This window comes from Dromaius novaehollandiae, chromosome 31 (assembly GCF_036370855.1).
Source record: "Dromaius novaehollandiae isolate bDroNov1 chromosome 31, bDroNov1.hap1, whole genome shotgun sequence".
NCBI classification, from domain to species: domain Eukaryota; kingdom Metazoa; phylum Chordata; class Aves; order Casuariiformes; family Dromaiidae; genus Dromaius; species Dromaius novaehollandiae.
Window position 1 is genome coordinate 1404712 of NC_088129.1, and position 19636 is coordinate 1424347.

The 19636-nt window shown below is 68.6% G+C and overlaps 3 protein-coding genes across 4 annotated transcripts; 2 read left to right on the forward strand and 1 right to left on the reverse strand.

Moving 5' to 3' along the window:
* Nucleotides 1-1058: 1058 nt before the first annotated feature.
* On the reverse strand, nucleotides 1059-5851 carry ZSWIM9 (zinc finger SWIM-type containing 9). Its single transcript, XM_026120526.2, has 2 exons — nucleotides 4690-5851; nucleotides 1059-2553 (listed from the first exon to the last, which is right to left on the reverse strand). The coding sequence occupies exons 1-2, from the start codon at nucleotides 4935-4937 to the stop codon at nucleotides 1194-1196; spliced, it is 1608 nt and encodes a 535-aa protein (XP_025976311.1). The 5' UTR covers nucleotides 4938-5851; the 3' UTR covers nucleotides 1059-1193.
* A 2817-nt stretch (nucleotides 5852-8668) lies between these two features.
* LOC112995499 (serine/threonine-protein kinase SBK2-like) lies at nucleotides 8669-11976 on the forward strand. The gene is made up of 3 exons (XM_026120522.2): nucleotides 8669-8816; nucleotides 9907-10109; nucleotides 11125-11976. Exons 1-3 carry the CDS (start codon nucleotides 8669-8671, stop codon nucleotides 11974-11976), a joined length of 1203 nt encoding a protein of 400 aa, XP_025976307.2.
* Nucleotides 11977-13868: 1892 nt separating this feature from the next.
* On the forward strand, nucleotides 13869-19588 carry ZNF628 (zinc finger protein 628). 2 transcript variants are annotated; one of them, XR_010385451.1, is made up of 3 exons: nucleotides 13869-13988; nucleotides 14741-18554; nucleotides 18609-19588. XR_010385451.1 is itself a non-coding variant. In XM_064499570.1 (2 exons), exon 2 carries the CDS (start codon nucleotides 14753-14755, stop codon nucleotides 18119-18121), a length of 3369 nt encoding a protein of 1122 aa, XP_064355640.1. In that variant the 5' UTR covers nucleotides 13869-13988; nucleotides 14741-14752; the 3' UTR covers nucleotides 18122-19588. The 2 variants fall into 2 exon arrangements, 1 of the variants encoding a protein (XP_064355640.1); XM_064499570.1 differs by having other exon boundaries at nucleotides 14741-19588.
* The last annotated feature ends 48 nt before the right edge of the window (nucleotides 19589-19636 follow it).

Below are 19636 nucleotides of genomic sequence, written 5' to 3' on the forward strand. Positions count from 1 at the left end.
TTACAGGCATCTGCACTGTACACCCGAGGTGACATGGTTACAGGCACCCGGTTACAGGCATCCACTCCATGCGCCCAGGGCTGACATGGTTACAGGCACCTGGTAACAGGTATCTGCTGTGTGCCCAGGCTGACATGGTTACAGGCACCTGGTTACAGGCACCTGCTCTATGTGCCCAGGGGGATACAGCTACAGGTACCTGGTTACAGGCATCTGCTCCATGTGACCAGGGGTGACATGGTTACAGGAACCCAGGTACAGGCATCTGCTCCATGTGCCCAGGCTGACATGGTTACAGGCACCCAGTTACAGGCACCTGCTCTGTACGCCTGGCATGATATGGTTACAGGCACCTGGTTACAGGCATCCGCTCCATATGCCCGGGGTGACATGGTTACAGGCACCCAGTTACAGGCGTCTGCTCCATATGCCTGCGGTGACATGGTTACAAGCACCCAGTTACAGGTATCTGCTCCATGCACCTGGGGTGACATGGTTACAGGCACCCGGTTACAGATATCTGCTCCATGTGCCTGGGGTGACCCAGTTACAGGCGTCTGCTCCATATGCCTGTGGTGACATGGTTACAAGCACCCAGTTACAGGTATCTGCTCCATGCACCTGGGGTGACATCGTTACAGGCACCCAGTTACGGGAACCTGCTCCATGCACCTGGAGTGACATGGTTACAGGCTCTTGGTTACAGGCATCTGCTCCATGTGCCCAGGGCTGACATGGTTACAGGCACTCAGTTACAGGCACTCCATTACAGGCACCTGCTCTGTATGCCCAGAGTGACATGGTCACAGGCACCCTGTTACAGTCATCTGCTCCATGTGCCCGGGGTGACATGATTACAAGCACCCAGCTACAGGCATATGCTCCTTGTGCCTGGGGTGACATGGTTACAGGCACCCAGTTACAGGCACCCGCTCCGTGCGCCCAGGGGGATACAGCTACAGGCACCCGGTTGCAGGCACCCGCTCCGTCTGCCGGCAGCTGACCCGGTCACGGGCACCCAGGGTGAAGCAAACGGGGAAGAAAAGAGGTCCCTGGGCGGCATCTAAAGGGCCTTTTATTGGGGGAAGTCCAGGAAGGGGCCACCCCCAGAGCCCCCCGCGGGCAGCACAGTCCGTGTCCAGCAGCACCCCTAGGTGCTCGCCCGCCCGCCACCCACCCCAGGATGCGGGGGGCTAGGAGGTGTCCTGCCCCTCGAGGCCCCGGGGCGAGGGCAGCAGCCCGGGGTCGTAGAGGGGCTGGCCGGTCCAGAGGCGGGCGGCGAAGACGTGGCGGCAGGGCCGGCGGCTGGAGACGTAGATGGAGCAGCTGCAGGCGGCCAGGTCGGGGCTGACCACGAAGGAGCAGCCGGCGCCGTGGAGGAGGAAGCCGTCGGGCACCTCGTCGACGCGGTAGTCGGCGTGCTTGGCCAGCCCCAGCTCCTCGGCCACGAGGGCCGCGCTCTCGGGCGGGCAGGCGGCCCGGTAGAGGTCGGAGACGCGCTCCTCGTTGAGGGCGGCCACCTCCACCCGCAGCGCCTGCAGGTCCAGCAGCCCCCGCACGCAGGCGGCCAGCCCCAGGGGCGGCCCCAGCGCCGAGCAGAGCTTCTGCCGATGGAAACTCATGTGCTCGAGGAAGGGGCAGTCGCGGTTGCGCTCGAAAGCCCAGCACTCGGCCCACATGCCCTTGTTGTGGTGCCACGTCTCCAGGTAGTACCGCAGGAAGGCGAGGGGCGCCGCGTCCTCCAGGTCGCTCAGGTACTGGCTGTAGACGCGGGGCGAGCTGGCGTTGGCCATGTTGTGCAGCAGGTTGCGCACCTTGTCCTCCTTGGGGGCGGCGAGCTCGCGGGCCTTGCGGTAGAGCGCCTCGAGCACCTGGAGGCGGCAGATCTGGACGCGGGCGCAGGGCAGCACCTCCTCGACGGCGTCCACGTCCGTGACGCCCGCCCCCACCGTCAGGCACCGCACCTGGAGCTTGATGGCCGGGGCGCTCTGCACCAGCGAGGCCACGATGAAGAGGACGAGGTCGGGCACGCCGCGGCGGGCCACGCAGTAGGCGCACTCCCGCCCGCGCCCGTTGGCGTCCTCGCAGAGCACGGAGTAGAGGTCGAACTCACCGTTCACGCAGGCCGCTCGGTCCATGTAGAGGCAGCGGGGGAAGCGCTGCACCAGGCTCCGCATGTGCGAGGTGGCCAGGAAGATGCTGTTGAGCACCGCCACGTCCTCCTGGAAGACCAGCTTGACTTTGGCCCCCGGGTCACTCTTGAAGAGCCCGTCCAGCTGGCTCAGGAGCTCGCACATGCCCTTGTCCTTGGCCTTGCTGTAGTCCTCCAAGTTCCAAACCAGGTCGGGGGCCAGGAAGCGCTTGGAGACGCTGTTGGTGATGCGGATGGGCAGCCCCATGCTGGCCTCCAGCTGGTGCCTCTTGAAGTAGTGGGCGAACTCCACCTCGGAGAGGCGGTGGTTGTGCTCCAGGCTGGCCTCGATTACCACCAGCCGGTCCTTCTTGGGGCCCAGGCGCAGCGTGACCGAAGCCGGGCAGTCGATCTTCTCGCTCCTGCAGGCACATGAGAGGAGGGTTAATGTGGGGCTGAGCAGAGGGACAGGAAGGGAACTGACCGCCTGTCCCGGTGCACAGGCAGATCCAGGCACAGTCAGCACGGGTGTCACCCAGGGGAGGATACCAGCGCTGTCCCCATGCCGACGCTGCTGCCGCAACGCGGTGCCAGGTCCTTGGGGCGCAGCGGGGCTCCCCCGCTACACCAGGCTCCTGCTTCCTGGCACAGCATGGTGTCACGGTGGAGTGTCCAACACCGTCCCGGTGTTGTCCCATCGTGCCGGAGGTCCCCCCAGGGGAGCGCAGAGCAGCGGTGGGAGGCCCCACCACACCAGGGACACAGCGCACGCTGGCTGGGGGCGCAGCGCGGGACAGTCCTACAGACCCTCCCTGAACAACAGCAGTGCACAGCAGCGCAGCGCTGGCGGCCTGTTCATCCAGAGCGGTGTAGCGCAACACCAGGCTAGAGGCTTGCTCCCCACGGTGTAGTGACACCGGGAGTCCCCCCTCCAGTGCAGTGCAATGCAATAGCGGAGACACACTGCACCCACTGCATGAAGCACAGTCCTGCAGGCTGATTCTCCCAGTGCAGCGCAATGCAACGCTGGAGGATCTCACCACCCAGCACAGCACAATGCAACGCAACACCAGAGGATCTCACCACCCAGCACAGCACAATGCAACGCAACACCAGAGGATCTCACCACCCAGCACAGCACAATGCAACGCAACACCGGAGGCTCTCACCACCAGTGCAGCGCAATGCGATGCCGCAGGCTGCCACTGCCCAGCGCAGTACAGTGCAACACGATGCCAGAGGCTCCCGCCGCCCAGCGCAGGGCAATGCAATGCGACGCCGCAGGCTCCTGCCGCCCAGCACAGCACAATGAAATGCAACACCAGAGGCTCCCGCCACTCAGTGCAGCGCAAGGCAATGCGATGCCAGATACTCTCACCGCCTAGTGCAGCGCAACGCGACGCCGCAGGTTATCACTGCCCAGCGCAGGGCAATGCGATGCGATGCCAGAGGCTCCCGCTGCCCAGCGCGGTGCAATGCAATGCAATTCTGCAGGCTCTCGACAGCCAGCGCAGCGCAACACAATGCGACGCCAGAAGCTCCCACTGCCCAGCGTAGCACAAAGCAATGTGACACTGGAGGCTCCCACTGCCCAGCGCAGCGCAATGCGATGCAATGCGACGCGAGAGGCTCTCGCTGCCACTGCAGTGTGGGGCAATGTGATGCAAGAGGCTCCTGCCACGCAGCGCAGCGCAATGCAATGCGACGCTTGAGGCTCTTGCCACAAGTGCAGCACGATGCAGTGCGATGCCAGAGGCTCCCACCGCCCAGCGCAGCTCAATGCAATGCAACACCACAGGCTCCCACCACCCAGCCGGGGCAGTGCCATGCGATGCCGGATGCTCTCACCGCCCAGCGCAGCTCAATGCAATGTGACGCCGCAGGCTCTTGTCGCCCAGCGCAACGCGATGCAATGCGATGCTGCAGGCTCCGGCCACCCAGTGCAGTGCAATGCAATGCAACACCGGAGGCTCCTTCCACCCAGCGCAGCGCAATGGGATGCGATGCTGGAGGCTCTCGCCGGAAAGCACAGCGCAATGCAACACGATGCTGCAGGTTCCCACTGCCCAGCGCAGCGCAATGCAATGTGATGGCAGATGCTCTCACCGCCCAGCGCAGCGCAATGCAATGCGACGCTAGAGGTTTCCACGGCGCAACACAGTGCAATGCAACGCCACAGCCTCCCACCGCCCAGCCAGGGCAATGCAATGCGACGCGGCAGGCTCCCAGTGCCCAGCACAGGGCAATGCAATGCGACACTGGAAGCTCCCGCAGCCCAGGGCAGCGCAACGCAACTCCCGCCGCCCAGTGCAGTGTAGTGCAACACTGCAGGCTCCCGCTGCCCGGTGCAATGCGACGCTGGAGGCTCCTGCTGCAACACTGGAGGCTCTCGCTGCCCAGTGCAATGCGATGCTGGAGGCTCCTGCTGCAACGCACTGCAGCACCAGTTTCCCCTCGCAACCCAGCGCAACCGCGCAGCCCACCCAGCGCAGCCCAGCCCAACACCAGCGGACCCCCCAGCGCGGCACCGTGGCCCCCTCCCACGAGCCCACACTCACAGCCGGTTGCGCTGCACGGTGCTCTGGCCCACGTAGGTGCCGCTGTGCTTGCAGATGAGGCGGACGAAGCGGAAGCGCAGCGTCTCGGCCAGGCTGGGCTGGGCGTGCAGCGGGTGCCGGCGCAGCGAGACGAGCGGCTTCAGGCTGGCGATGATGAAGAGCACCTTGTGGCGCTCGCACCACTCGTCGAAGAAGCAGCTGAACTCGTGCCACGTGTGGAACTCCCGGCCCAGCCCCAGCTCCCCCATGGCAGAGCTGGGAGGCCTCAGCTAGGCCCGCCTGGCACCAAGCGGCCCCAGCCAGGCCCAACCGGTCTTGAATGGACCCAAGCAGAGCAAGCTGGGCCCAACCAAACCGAGTTGGACCCTACTGGACCAAGCCTGACCCTACAAGACGGAGCTGGACCTGAGCACACCAAGCCAGACCTAACTGGACCAAGCCAGACTTGTCTGATTCTGACCTAGCCCAGCCAGACTGAGCTGGACTTGACCAGACCAAGCCAGACCTAACTGGCTGGACCCAACCGGACCAAGCCTGACCTTAGAAGACCAATCTGGACCTGACCAGACCAAGCCAGACCTGACTGGACCAAGCCAGACCTGTCCTATCCTGACCCAGCCCAGATGGACCTGACCAGACCAAGCCAGACCTGACCTGGTTGGACCCAACCAGACCGAGCCCGACCCTACAAGACCGAGCTGGACCTGACCAGACCAAGCCAGACCTAACTGGACTGCATCAGACCTGTCCTATCCTGACTCAGACCAGCCAGACCGAGCTGGACCTGACCTGTCTGGACCCAACTGGACCGAGCCCGACCCTACAAGACCAAGCTGGACCAGACCAGACTGAGCGGGACCCAACTGAGCCAAACCTGACCGGACCAAGCCGGACCCAACCGGAGAAGCTGAATCCGGCCAGCCCGGGCCAGCCCTGCCGGGACCGGGCCGGCCCGGGCCAGCCCTGCCTGATCCGGGCTGAACAGGAGCAGCACCGAGCGGCACCGGCTCCAGCCCCCGGCCCGGCTCGGCGGTCTGGGCCGCCCTGGTGCGGTCCCGGCCCCGGTCCCGGCTCGGTTCGGCTCCGGTCCCGCCCCGGGCTCGGCTCCGGTTCGGCCCCGCCGCGCGCCGCGGCCCGGGGCTGCCCCGCCCCCCGCCGCTCCCACAATGCCCCGCGCCGCCCCGCCCCGACGGGGGCCCGGAGGGGGCGCGGAGGCGATTTCCCCCCCCTTCGCCGACATGGGTGCCCCGAAAACACAGGCCTCCCCCTAAAAGGGCCTCCGCAGACGAGGACCCCCAAACTGGGACTCCCCACACAGGAACCCCCCCGACAGGGACCCCAAATAGGGTCCCCTCTGACAGGGACCCCCTAAAAGGACTCCAACAGCCCCCCCCCAGACTGGGACCCCCCTAAAGGGACCCCAAATAGGGACCCCGCCTACACCAGGGACCCCCTAAAGGGATTCGCTACAGGGACCCCAAATAGAGACACCCCCGCCATAGAGCCCTATGCAGGCCCCCCCCAGGCAGGGAACCCCTGACACATGGACCCCCCCATGGGACCTCCTAAAGGGACCCCAAGTAGGGACAACCCTGTGGGACCCCCTAAAGGGGCCCCCAAATAGAACCCCCCCCATGTGGCCCTATACAGCCCTTTCCCCAAGGGCCCCCCCCCAGACAAGGACCCCCGAACTGAGACCCTCTCTGACAGGAACCCCCTAAAGGGACTCGCTATGGGGACCCCAAATAAGGACCCCCTAAAGGGACCTCGAATAGAGAACCCCCCCATTGGGCCCTATAGAGCTCCCCCCCCCAGACAGGGACCCCCCAATGCACAGATACCCCCCCCCCCAACAGGGGCCCCTCTGAAACATAGTCCAGCCCCCCAACACATGGACCCCGCCCGGACACATGGACCCCCCCTGGACACATGGACACCCCCGGACACATGGACACCCCCTGGACACGCGGACCCCCCCCGGACACATGGACCACCCTGGACACATGGACCACCCTGGACACACGGCCCCCCCAGACACACGGACACCCCCGGACACATGGATCACCCCAGACACACGGACACCCCCGGACACATGGACCCCCCCTGGACACATGGACCACCCCAGACACACAGACCCCCCCTGGACACACGGACACCCCCGGACACATGGACTCCCCAAACAGGCCCCTTCCCCAAACACTGCCCCCCCTCCCCAGTCCCTACACTCAGACCTACAGGCACAGGCGGGCGCACACCCGCACCCGTGTACCTACACACACACACGGGTGTTGCACACACACGCACACACGCGTGGAGACGTGTGCAGTGACACAGGCGTGCCCGTTCGCACACTCGCACGCACACGCGTGTGCGCCTGCGGGCACCCAGCACCCACGGGTGCCCCGGCGAGCTCTGCCCACCTCACCACCCCGCCTCCACCCACGCAGGGACCCAGGCGTCCGGGGGGGCCTCTCCTGCGGGGGGGGGGGCTAAAAATAGCCCCGCGCAGCGGCGGCTGCTGTTCCCGGGCTGGGACAGCAGGGCCGGAGCTGCGGGGGCAGGTAAGGCCGGGGGGGCAAATCAGGGCCGGGGGGGGGCAAGTAGGGCCCAGGGGGCAAATCTGGGCAATGGGCGCAAATCTGGGCTGGGGGGATCAGGTAGGGCTGGGGGGGTGCAGATCTGGGCTGGGGGGGAAGTGGGGCTGGGGGGCGAGTCTGGGCTGGATGGGGCAGGTGAGGCCGGGGGGGCAAATCAGGGCCGGGGGGGGGCAAGTAGGGCCCAGGGGGCAAATCTGGGCAATGGGCGCAAATCTGGGCAATGGGCGCAAATCTGGGCTGGGAGGCAAGTGGGGCTGGGGGGCAAATTCGAGCACGTCCGGGGGACAGGTGGGGTGGGGGGGGCAGATCAGGGTGGGGGGGCAAATAGGGCTGGAGGGCAAATTTGGGCTGGGGGGGTAGATGGGGGGGTGGGCAAATCTCCTTAGAGCAGGGGCAGGTAGGACCCTGCAGAGCCTCTTGACCAGCCCGGACGCCTGGGTCCCCTCCGGGCCCCTGGTTGGGGGGGGGGGGGGGCGGTGGCAGGGGTGGCGGAGGGCCAGGACGCCTGGGTCCTATTTCGGGGGTGTTGCTGGATGGGCAGGCGGGAAGGGGCCAAGAGGAGGGGCCGGGTGCTGCTGGGTGCCCCCGGGTATCCGTGGTGTGGGGTGCTCCAGGGTGTCCATGCTGTGCCCCATGGGGTCCATAATATAGGGTGCCCCAGGGTGCCCATGGTGAGAGGTGCCCCACAGCGTCCAGGGTGGCCCTGGGTGCCCACGCTGTTCCTCTGGGTGCCACAGGGAGCCCATGGTGTGGGGTTTCCAAGGTGCTCCATGGTGCCCGTGCTATAGGGTGCTTCAGGGGGCCCATGGGGTGGTGCTCCAAGGTGCCCCACGGTGCCCATGCTGTTCCCCAGGGTGCCCGTGGTGGGGGGTGCCCAGGGTGGCACATGGTGTCCATGCTGTGCCCCAGGAGGCCTCAGGGGGCCCATGGGGTGCCTGTGCCCCGCTCCGGGGTGCCCCAGGGTGCCTCACAGTGCCCACGGGTTGGGGTGCCCCACGGTGCCACAGGGTGCCCATGCTGTGCCCCATGGTGCCTCACGGTGCAGGCAGCGCCCATGCCTTGGGTGCTCGCACTGTGGGTGCTCACAGCGCCCGCACTGTGGGTGCCCACACCATGGGTCCTGGTTGCTTGCAGTGCCCACGCTGTGGGCGCTCATGCCGTGGGTGCTCTCAGCATCTGCGCTGTGGGTGCCCGCATCATGGGTGCTCATGCTGTGGGTGCTCACAGTTCCTGCTCCATGGGTGCTCATGTCACGAGCACTGGTAGAGCCCACGCTGCGTGTGCCTGCACCGTGGGTGCTCACGGTGCCCACGCCATGGGGGCCCACTCAGTGGGCGCTCATGACACCCACACCGTGGGTGCGTGTCCCCGTCCCCGCAGCCATGGCGCTGGCGCAGTGGCTGGACGAGCTGGCGGCGCTGACGGCGCAGAACCTGCCCTGCCTGGAGGTGTCGGAGACCTACCGGGTGCTGGGGCTGCTGGGCCAGGGCGCCTTCGGCCACGTGGTGCTGGCCCTGCACCAGCAGCGGGGTACGACCGGGGTGTGACGGGGGTGTGATGGGGGGTTGTCGGGTGCTGATGGGATGTGATGGGTGCTCATGGGTGCAGGACCCTCCCCAGCCCTGCCGAACGTGTGGGCAAAGTGGAGTATGGGGTCTAATGGGGGTCTGATGGGGTCTGGTGGGGGTCTGGTGGGGTCTGGTGGGGTCTGGTGGGGTCTGGTGGGGGTGTGATGGGGTCTGCTGGAGGTCTGATGGGGTCTGGTGGGTGCTGCGACCCCCAGGGACCTCCCCCTAGCCCTGAAATTTGTGGCCAAGTGGGGTATTGGGGGGGGTGTAATGGGTTGCGAAGGGGGTGTGATGGTGGGGTGAGGAGATGCGATGGGGGTGTGATGGGTGCTGAGCTCAGCCCCCACCCAGGACCCCTCTGCCCTGAATTTTATGGCCGAGCAGGGCATGGGGGAGCACTGGACCATGAGGGGGGTGTGATGGGGGGTGAGTGGGGTGTGATGGGGGTATTATTGGTGTTGATGGGGGTGTTAACAGGGGTGACGGGGGTGTCACAGGGGTATCATGGGCTCTTCGCACCCCCCAACCCCTAGGCACCCCCCTGTCCCTAAAGCTGGGACCAAGCAGGGGTGTACGTAGGTGAAGCGGGGTGTGATGGGGGGTGAGCAGGGGGTGTATTCGTGGGATGTGATTGTCCCCTTGGGGCCCTGCTGGGACCTCGTTGGAGCCCGTAGCTGAGCAGGACACCGGGACGTGCTTGGGCGTTAAGGAGGTGTGAGGGGACCGTGATGGGCTCCTCACCCTCAAAGAGGTCCTGGTGGCCCTGAAGTTCATGGCCAAGCAGGGCCATGGGAGGGTGGGTTCAGTGGGGTGTGACAGGAGTGTGGCTGGTGATCATGGGGGTGTGACAGGGGTGTAACGGGGGGGTTGACAAGGGTGTGAGCGGGGACGATGGGGTGATGGTGGAGGTGTGACGGGATCTTTGCCCACCACCCCCAGACCCTGCTGGTCCCGCAGCTCGTGGCCGAGCACAGGCGGTGTGGGGTGACGGGGTGTGACGAGGGTGTGATGGGGGTGTGACGGGGGTGTGACGGGCTCCTCACCCCGCCCAGGGACCCCGCTGGCCCTGAAGTTTGTGGCCAAGCGGGCGGGGGGGCTGGAGGCCTTCCTCTCCGAGTACTGCATCGCCCTGAGCCTGGCGGCCCACCCCTGCGTGGCGGGCGCCCTGGGCATCGCCTTCCAGACCCCCCGGCACTACGTCTTCGCCCAGGAGTTCGCCCTGGCCCGCGACCTCTTCTCCATCCTCCAGCCCGAGGTGGGGCCCGGCGCAGGGGGGCACCGGGGGACTGGGGGGGTGAAGGGGCTGGGGACATTGCGGGGGGCTTGGCGGAACTGAGGGACAAGAGGGCTGGGTGTGTGGGGGGCACGGCGGGCCCTGGGGGTTGGGGTGTCTGAGGGTGCTGGGGCCAGTGGGGGCACTGGGGAGACTGGGGGCAGGAGGGCTGGGGGCTGGGGCACTGGAGGTCACTGAGGCACTGGGGGCACTTGGGGGGCTGAGGCTGGGGGCAGTGGGAGGATTAGGGGGCAGGAGGGCTGGGGCACTGGAGGCCGCTGGGGTGCTGGGGGTACTGGGGGCACTGGGGGGCTGAGGCTGGGGCACTGGAGGTCACTGGGGTTTTGGAGGCACTGTGGGGACTGAGGCTGGGCGCAGTGGGAGGACTGGGGGGCAGGAGGGCTAGCGCACTGGAGGTCACTGGGGTGCTGGAGGTACTGGGAGCACTGGAGGGACTGAGGCTGGGTCACTGCAGGTCACTGGGGTGCTGGGGGTTGTGAGAGCACTGGGGGAGCTGAGGCTGGGGGCAGTGGGAGGACTGGGGGGCAGGAAGGCTGGTGCACTGGGAGCACTGGGAGGGCTGAGGTTGGGGGCAGTGGGAGGACTAGGGGGCAGAAGGGCTATTGCACTGGAGGCCGCTGGGGTGCTGGGGGCACTGGGGAGCTGAGGCTGGGGGCAGTGGGAGCACTGGGGACCAGGGGTGCTGGGCAAACTGGGGACAAGGGACACTGGGGCACTGGGTGCACTGGGAGCACTGGAGACCAGGACTGAGTGTGCTGGGGACCAGGGCAACTGGGTGCATGGGAAACAGGGGCATTAGGCACATCGGATGTACTGAGGACCAGGGACATTGGGTGCACTGGGATCACTGGGGACTAGGGGCACTGGAGCACTGGGGACCAGGAGCACTGGGTGCACTGGGCGCAGTGGTGACCAGGGGAACTGGGTGCACTGGGGACTGGGTGCAGTCCCGGGTGCCACAGCGGGGCTGCCGCAGGTGGGGGCACCCGAGGTGCGGGTGCGGCGCTGCGCCCTGCAGCTGGCCAGCGCCCTGGACTTCATGGGGGCCAAGGGGCTGGTGCACGGCGACATCAAGCCCGACAACGTGCTGCTGCTGGACCCCGAGTGCCGGCGGGTGAAGCTGAGCGACTTCGGGCAGAGCCGGCCGCAGGGCCGCCCCGTGGAGCGCCCGCCGGCCCCGCTGCCCTACGCGGCGCCGGAGCTGTGCCGCCTGCCGCCGGGCCGCCAGCTGCCCGCCCAGCCCAGCCTCGACGCCTGGGCGCTGGGCGTCCTCCTCTTCGTGGCCCTCACCGGCTACTTCCCCTGGATCACGGCCGCCGACCGCCACTACCAGGTCTTCGAGCGGTGGCTGCGGGACCCGGCTGGCCGGCGGCCCTGCCCGCCCCATTGGCACCGCTTCAGCCCGCTCGCCTGCAGCCTGCTGCGGGGGCTGCTGGCCCCCGAGCCAGCCCACCGCAGCCCCCCGCGTGCCGTGCTGCCCGCCGTGCGGCGGCCCTGGCTGCAGCCGGCCCCCGCGGCCACCCCGAAGGTCACCCTGGTGGCCTCGGATGCCACCCTGGTGGCCTCAGGGGCGGCCCGGGCAAGGGCACCAGAGGTGGCCCCAGTGGTGGCCCCGACGATGGCCTCGGATGCCACCCTGGTGGCCTCAGGGGCGGCCCGGGCAAGGGCACCAGAGGTGGCCCCAGTGGTGGCCCCAGACGTCACCATGGTGGCCCCAGCAGTAGCCCCGATGGTGGCCTCGGATGTCACCCTGGTGGCCCCAGAGGGCGTCCCAGCAGTGGCCCCCGCAGAGCCGGGCCCCCTGGCTGAGGCGGGTGGGGGGCCCTGAGCTGCCCCCCAGCTCCAGCCCTCCAGGGTGAGAGGGAGGAGGGTTTGGGTTGGGCAGAGGGGGTGTGAAGTGGGGATGTGTGGAGGGTGTGCAGGGGTGCAGGTGTGTTTGTGGTGAGTGTGAGTGTGTGTGTGTGCGTGCGTGGGTGTGTACAGGGGTGTGCAGGCAGAGTTGCGTGTGCACCACCGCGTGTGAAGGATAAGAAGGTGATCAGGAGTAGTCAGCATGGATGCACCAGGGGCGTATCACGTTTAACCAACCTGAGAGCCTCCTGTGATGGGATGACTGGCTGGGCAAATGAGGGGAGAGCGGTGGATGTTGTCTACCTTGACTTCAGGAAGGCTTTTGACACTGTCTCCCATAACATCCTCATAGGCAAGCTCAGGAAGTGTGGGATAGAAGAGCGGACAGTGAGGTGGACTGAGATCTGGCAGAGCTCAGAGGGTTGTGATCAGTGGTGCAAAGTCTGGTTGGAGGCCTGTAGCTAGTAGTGTCCCCCGGAGGTTGATACTCGGTCTGATATTGTTCAACTTATTCATCAATGACGGATGAAGGGACAGAGTGGTCCCTCAGCAAGTTTGCTGATGATACAAAACTGGGAGGAGTGGCTGATCCACCAGAAGGCTGTGTTGCCGTTCAGAGGGACCTGGACAGGCTGGAGAGATGGGCAGAGAGGAACCTCCTGAAGTTCAACAAAGGCAAGTGCAGAGTCCTGCAGCTAGGGAGGAATAACCCCATGCACCAGGACAGGCTGGGGGCTGACCTGCTGGAAAGCAGCTCTGCAGAGAAGGACCTGGGAGTCCTGATGGACAAGAAGTTGACCATGAGCCAGCAATGTGCCCTTGTGGCCAAGAAGGCCAATGGTCTCCTGGGGTGCGTTAGGAAGAGTGTTTCCAGCGGGTGGAGGGAGGTGATCTTTCTCCTCTGCTCAGCCCTGGTGAGGCCATACCTGGAGTACTGTATCTGGTTCTGGACTTCCCAATACGAGACATGGAGCTACTGGAGGAAGTCCAGCAGAGGACTACTAAGATGATGAAGGGACTGGAGCATCTCTCCTAAGAGGAAAGGCTGAGGGAGGTGGGACTGATCAGCCTGAAGAAGAGAAGACTGAGAGGGGATCTTATCAATGTGTGTAAGTATCTGGAGGGAGGGTGTAGAGAGGATGGGTCAGACTCTTTCCAGTGGTGCCCAGCGACAGGACAAGGGGTAGTGGGCACAAACAGAGGTTGTGGAGTCTCCTTCCTTGGAGATAGTCAAAAGCCACCTGGACACACCTGGTGCTCTAGGTGACGCTGCTTGAGCAGTGGGGTTGGACAAGATGATCTCCAGAGGTGCCTTCTGACCCCAACCGTTCTGTGATACCCGCAATAAAGGTGTGATGCTCTTCCCCGGCTTCGGCTGCTTGCTCGGGGACAGCCCCGAGGGTGCCCCTGGGAGACAGCATCACCCCAGTGCCCAGGGAAGGGCTTGGTGTCCCCTGGTGCCCCCCCTCGATGCCCGGGAAAGGCCTCAGTGTCCCTCCCAGTGCCTGGTGTCCCCCGGGGTCCCAGGAAGAGCCCAGTGTCCCCCTGGTGCCCCCCCCCGCCATGGCCAGAGAAGGGCCCAGTGTCCCCCCTCGGTGGCCAACGTCTCCCCGGTGCCCCAAGGAAGAGCTCGGCGTCCCCCCAGTGTCACACGCCAGTGTCCGGGGAAGGGGGCCGGTGTCTCCCCCGCCGGTGTCCCCCCCCGGTGCCCGGGCTCCCGTGCTCCCCCGACACCGCCCCCCTCAGGGCCGGCGCCAAGATGGCGGCGGGCGCGGACTCCAACTCCCAGGCGGCGCCGCGCGCCGGGCGGCGGCCAATGGGGGCGCGCGGCGGGGGCGGGGCGGGGCGGCGCGCGGCGCGGCCGTTGGCGTGCGCGCCGCCGGGGGTGGGTGTCTGCCGGCGGGGGCCGCCGGGAGGCCGCAGCGGCCCCTCCCCCGCCGCGGGAAGGCCCGGGGCGCCGGCGGCCGCGGGGGGCCCGTCCCCGCCCAGGTGAGCGCGCGCGGGGCCGCGGCGGGCGGCGGGGCGGCCTCCGCGGTGGGGGGGGGGGAGGGGGGAGTTTGGGGCCGCCGCCACCTTAAAGGCGCAGGCGGCTGCGCACGACGCCGGGGAGGCGGGGCGCCTTAAAGGGCACGCGGCCTCCGTGCCCGGGGAGTTTCTTGTCCGCCGACGCGGCCGGGGTGGGTGGGGAAGGGGGCGCGCGGACCCGCGCTGGGGCAGCCGCCAGGTGCCGGCCCCGCCCACCGCCGCGGCCGGGTTCTGCCCCGCGCCTGGCCCCGCCCATCGCCAGGCCGGGTTCTGCCACGCCCCCTCGCCTGGCCACGCCCACAGCCCCTCTCTGGCCCCGCCCACCGCCAGGCCGGGTTCTGCCCCCCGGTTCCGGCCACGCCCACAGCCCCTCTCTGGCCCCGCCCACCGCCAGGCCGGGTTCTGCCCCCCGGTTCTGGCCCCGCCCACAGCCCCTCTCTGGCCCCGCCCACCATCAGGCCGGGTTCTGCCCTGGCCCCGCCCACCCATCACCTCCCCCCTCCCGTAGAGCCGGGGTCGGTGCCCACGGCCGGGCCCTGCGCCGGGATCTGGCCCCGCCATGGCTGGGCCCTGCCCTGGGACCCGGCTCCCCGGGGTCCTGCCCTCAGCCTGGGGTCAGCCCCCGGGCCGGACCCTGCGCCTGGGTCCCGCGGGACGCCCCGGCCGGCCCCTGCGGCGCCCGGAGGCACCCGCCCAGCTCGGCCCTGTCCCCTCAGGGGCCCGGCGCCATGGTGGGAGCCCAGCAGCTGGAGCTGGCCGAGATGCGGCCCGGCCCGGCGGCGGCGGCGAGCGGCGGCGAGCACCAGTACGAGTGCCTGGAGTGCGGCAAGGTCTTCAAGTGGTCGTCGCGCCTCATCCACCACCAGCGCACGCACACGGGCGAGCGGCCCTACAAGTGCTCCGAGTGCCCCAAGGCCTTCAAGGGCTCCTCGGCGCTGCTCTACCACCAGCGCAGCCACACGGGCGAGCGGCCCTACAAGTGCTCCGAGTGCGGCAAGGCCTTCAAGCGCTCCTCGCTGCTGCAGATCCACCAGAGCGTCCACACGGGGCTGCGGGCCTTCAAGTGCGCGCTCTGCGGCATGGCCTTCAAGTGGTCCTCGCACTACCAGTACCACGTGCGGCAGCACACGGGCGAGCGGCCCTACAAGTGCACGGCCTGCGACAAGGCCTTCAAGAACTCCTCCAGCCTCCGCCGCCACCGCCACATCCACACGGGCGAGCGGCCCTACGTCTGCACGGCCTGCGGCAAGGCCTTCACCCAGTCCACCAACCTGCGGCAGCACCAGCGCATCCACACCGGCGAGCGGCCCTACGCCTGCGCCCAGTGCGGCAAGACCTTCACCCACTCCTCCAACCTGCTCCTCCACCAGCGCACCCACGCCGGCTCCCGGGCGCACAAGTGCCCGGCTTGCGCCAAGGCCTTCGTCTCGGACGCCTACCTGCAGAAACACCTGCAGACCCACGCCGCCCGCCCGCCCGGCAGCCCCCTGGCCCCGCCGCCGCTCTTCCTGGCGCCCGCCGAGGCCGTGGAGACGGTGGAGATGCTCTGGAAGTGCGGCGACTGCGAGCTGACCTTCAAGAGCGAGGAGCTGCTGCTCGGCCACCAGCGGAGCCATTTGGAGGTAGGGACGCCCGGCCCGGGCCCCGGCGGCGGCGAGGCGCCCACTGCCGCGCACAGCTGCCCCACGTGTGGCAAAGCCTTCAAGAACGGCTCCGGGCTGGCGCGGCACCAGCACAGCCACGCGGGCGAGCGGCCCTTCAAGTGCTCCGTCTGCGAGAAGACCTTCGTGCAGCTGGCCAGCTTGCTGGGCCACCAGCGCAGCCATCCTGCCGAGCAGCAGCTCATCCAGGCCGAGGCCGAGGTGACGTGTCCCCAAACGGCGCCCGAGCCGGCCCCGGCCCCGGCCCCGGCCGAGCGCCCCTACCAGTGCACCGAGTGCGGCAAGGCCTTCAAGGGCTCCTCGGGGCTGCGCTACCACATGCGGGACCACACGGGCGAGCGGCCCTACAAGTGCTCCGAGTGCGGCAAGGCCTTCAAGCGCTCCTCGCTGCTCTCCATCCACCAGCGGGTGCACACGGGGCTGCGGGCCTTCAAGTGCGCCGAGTGCGGCCTCACCTTCAAGTGGTCCTCGCACTACCAGTACCACCTGCGGCTGCACACGGGCGAGCGGCCCTACGCCTGCCCCGACTGCCCCAAGGCCTTCAAGAACACCTCCTGCCTGCGGCGGCACCGGCAGCTGCACACGGGCGAGCGGCCCTACGCCTGCCTGGTGTGCGGCAAGGCCTTCACCCAGACCTCCAACCTGCGGCAGCACCAGCGCACCCACACCGGCGAGCGGCCCTACGCCTGCGCCCAGTGCGGCAAGACCTTCACCCACTCCTCCAACCTCCAGCTCCACCAGCGCACCCACTCCAGCGCCCGGCCCTACCAGTGCCCCGTCTGCTCCAAGGCCTTCGTCATGGCCTCCTACCTGCAGCGTCACCTCCGCACCCACGCCGCCGGCCCCAAGGCCCCCGCCGCCCCCAAGGTGCCGCCCGCGCCCGACGGGGCCCCGGCGCAGCCCGCCGCGCTCAGCCTGGAGGTGGGCAGCCCGCCCGCCGCCCCCGCCGCCCAGACCTTCCTGCTGGTGCAGACGGCGCAGGGCTTGCAGCTCATACCCAGCGTGGCCCAGCCGCCGCAGAAGCTCATCCTCCTCCCCGCGCCGCAGCCCAAAGCCGCCGGCCCTGGCTTCGCCCTGCTGCCCGCGCCGCCCGGCAAAGCCGCCCCGCGCCGGCAGGAGAAGGGCCCCAAAGCGGTGGCACCCGCCACCCCGCCGGCGGCCGGGCAGAGCATCCTGCTGGTGCCCAGCGCGGGGCAGGCCCTGCCCGGCGTGCAGATCCAGGCGCTGGCGGGCGCGCGCCGGGCGCCGGGCCTCGCGCCCGGGGCCAGCGTCATCGTGCTGCAGAACGTCCCCGAGCAGCCCCCGGCGGAGGTGGGTGCTCTGCGGGTGCAGGCTCTGCCGCCGGCGCCGGAGGTGGCCGGCGTCCAGCTCCAAGCCCTCCCGCAGCCCTCCGAGGTGGCCGGCGTCCAGCTCCAAGCCCTGTCGCAGCCCACGGAGGTGACTAGCGTCCAGCTGCAGGCCGCCGAGGTGACAAATGTCCAGCTGCAGGCCACCGAGGTGACCAATGTCCAGCTGCAGGCACTGCCGCAGCCCTCTGAGATGACCAACATCCAGCTGCAAGCCCTGCCGCAGCCCTCGGAGGTGGCCAGTGTCCAGCTCCAGGCCACCGAGGTGACAAATGTGCAGCTGCAGGCCACCGAGGTGACCAACGTCCAGCTGCAGGCACTGCCGCAGTCCTCCGAGGTGCCCAACATCCAGCTGCAAGCCCTGCCGCAGCCCCCGGAGATCGCAAACGTCCAGCTCCAAGCCCTGCCGCAGCCCTCGGAGGTGACCAGTGTCCAGCTCCAAGCCTTGCCGCAGCCGCCGGAGGTGACCAACGTGCGGCTCCAGCCGCCTGAGGTGACCAACGTCCAGCTCCAGACCCCCGAGGGCACCCGGGTGCAGCTCCAAGCCCTGCCCCAACCCTCGGAGCCCGCGACGGGGCCGAGCCTGCCGGGCGGCCCCGAGCTGCGGGGCGCCGCGGGGCTGCCCGAGGGGCAGGACGTCATCGTGGTGCAGAGCGGGCAGGGCGAGGAGCTGCTGGGGCCGGGGCCGGAGGTGGGTGGCCTGGCCGGGGTGCAGGACGTGCACCTGGAGATGCTGCAGACGGCCGAGGGGCTGCAGAACGTGCTGGTGCTGCGCGGTGCCGACGGCGAGCAGACACGGCTCTGCGTGCAGGAGGTGGAAAACCTGCCGGAGCTGCCGCCGGACGAGGCCCAGGGCGCCCAGAAACTCTTCATCATCCGCGGCGAGCCCACCTTGCAGGTGCTGGAGAACGTTCCCGGGGGCCAGCTCTCCGCGCAGGCGCGGGGGACGCCCGCCAGCGCTGGGGCGACTTCGGGGCCCGCCGGTGGCCCCGCCGTGGTGCAGCTGCTGCCCGGCCCCCCGGCCCCGGACCTGCCCGCCATCCAGATCGTGCAGACGGTGCCCAGCGTCCAGCTGGTTCACACCTTCTGAGCGGGGTCCGACCCCGGGGCGGGACGCCGGGGTCCCCTCCACAGCCAGCCCCGGGCCCTCGGGTGCGGGAGCCGCAGGGGGCTCAGCACCAGGACTCCTGGGTCCTTTTGGTGCCGGAGTGTGGAAGCCGTTGGAGCTTAGCACCAGGACACCTGAGTCCTTTGGGTGCCGGAGTGTGGAAGCCGTTGGAGCTCAGCACCAGGGCTCCTGGGTCTTTTGGGTGCCGGAGTGTGGGAGCCATGATGAGCTCAGCCCCAGGACGCCTGGGCCCCCCTGTGCAGGTGCCCCAAGGGGAACTGAGCACCAGGACTCCTGGGTCCTCCCTCTGGCCTCCAGAGCACCTGGGTTCTCTTGTAAAGGCTGTGTGACCCCATGGGGGTCTGGGCTCCAGGATGCCTGGGCCCCCCCCGCACTGGGGTGTGTGTCCTGGGAGGTCCAGGCTCCAGGATGCCTGGGTCCTCCTGCACTGGCGTGTGTGTCCTGGGAGGTCCTGGCTCCAGGATGCCTGGGCCCCCTGCACTGAGGTGTGTGCCCTGGGAGGTCCCGGCTCCAGGACGCCTGGGCCCCCCCTGCACTGGGGTGTCTGTCCTGGGAGGTCCTGGCTCCAGGACGCCTGGGCCCCCCCGCACTGGGGTGTGTGTCCTGGGAGGACCGGGCTCCAGGACGCCTGGGCCCCCCCGCACTGGGGTGTGTGTCCTGGGAGGACCGGGCTCCAGGATGCCTGGGTCCTCCTGCACTGGCGTGTGTGTCCTGGGAGGACCGGGCTCCAGGACGCCTGGGCCCCCCCGCACTGGGGTGTGTGTCCTGGGAGGACCGGGCTCCAGGACGCCTGGGCCCCCCCCGCACTGGGGTGTCTGTCCTGGGAGCTCCTGGCTCCAGGACGCTTGGGCCCCCCCTGCACTGGGGTGTCTGTCCTGGGAGGACCGGGCTCCAGGACACTTGGCCCCCCCCTGCACTGGGGGGTGTGTCCTGGGAGGACCGGGCTCCAGGACGCCTGGGCCCCCCCTGCACTGGGGTGTCTGTCCTGGGAGGACCGGGCTCCAGGACGCCTGGGCCCCCCGCACTGGGGTGTGTGTCCTGGGAGGACCGGGCTCCAGGACGCCTGGGCCCCCCCGCACTGGGGTGTGTGTCCTGGGAGGTCCCGGCTCCAGGACGCCTGGGCCCCCCCGCACTGGGGTGTGTGTCCTGGGAGGACCGGGCTCCAGGACGCCTGGGCCCCCCCGCACTGGGGTGTGTGTCCTGGGAGGACCGGGCTCCAGGACGCCTGGGCCCCCCCGCACTGGGGTGTGTGTCCTGGGAGGACCGGGCTCCAGGACGCCTGGGCCCCCCCGCACTGGGGTGTGTGTCCTGGGAGGACCGGGCTCCAGGACGCCTGGGCCCCCCGCACTGGCGCGGGGACCGCGGCGGGGGGGGGTCCCAGGACCCCCGGCTCCTCCCGGCGCGACTCAATAAACGCTGCTGTCCCGGCGGGCGCCTCCTCGTCGCTGTGCGCACGCGCAAGCGGGGGCGGGGCGC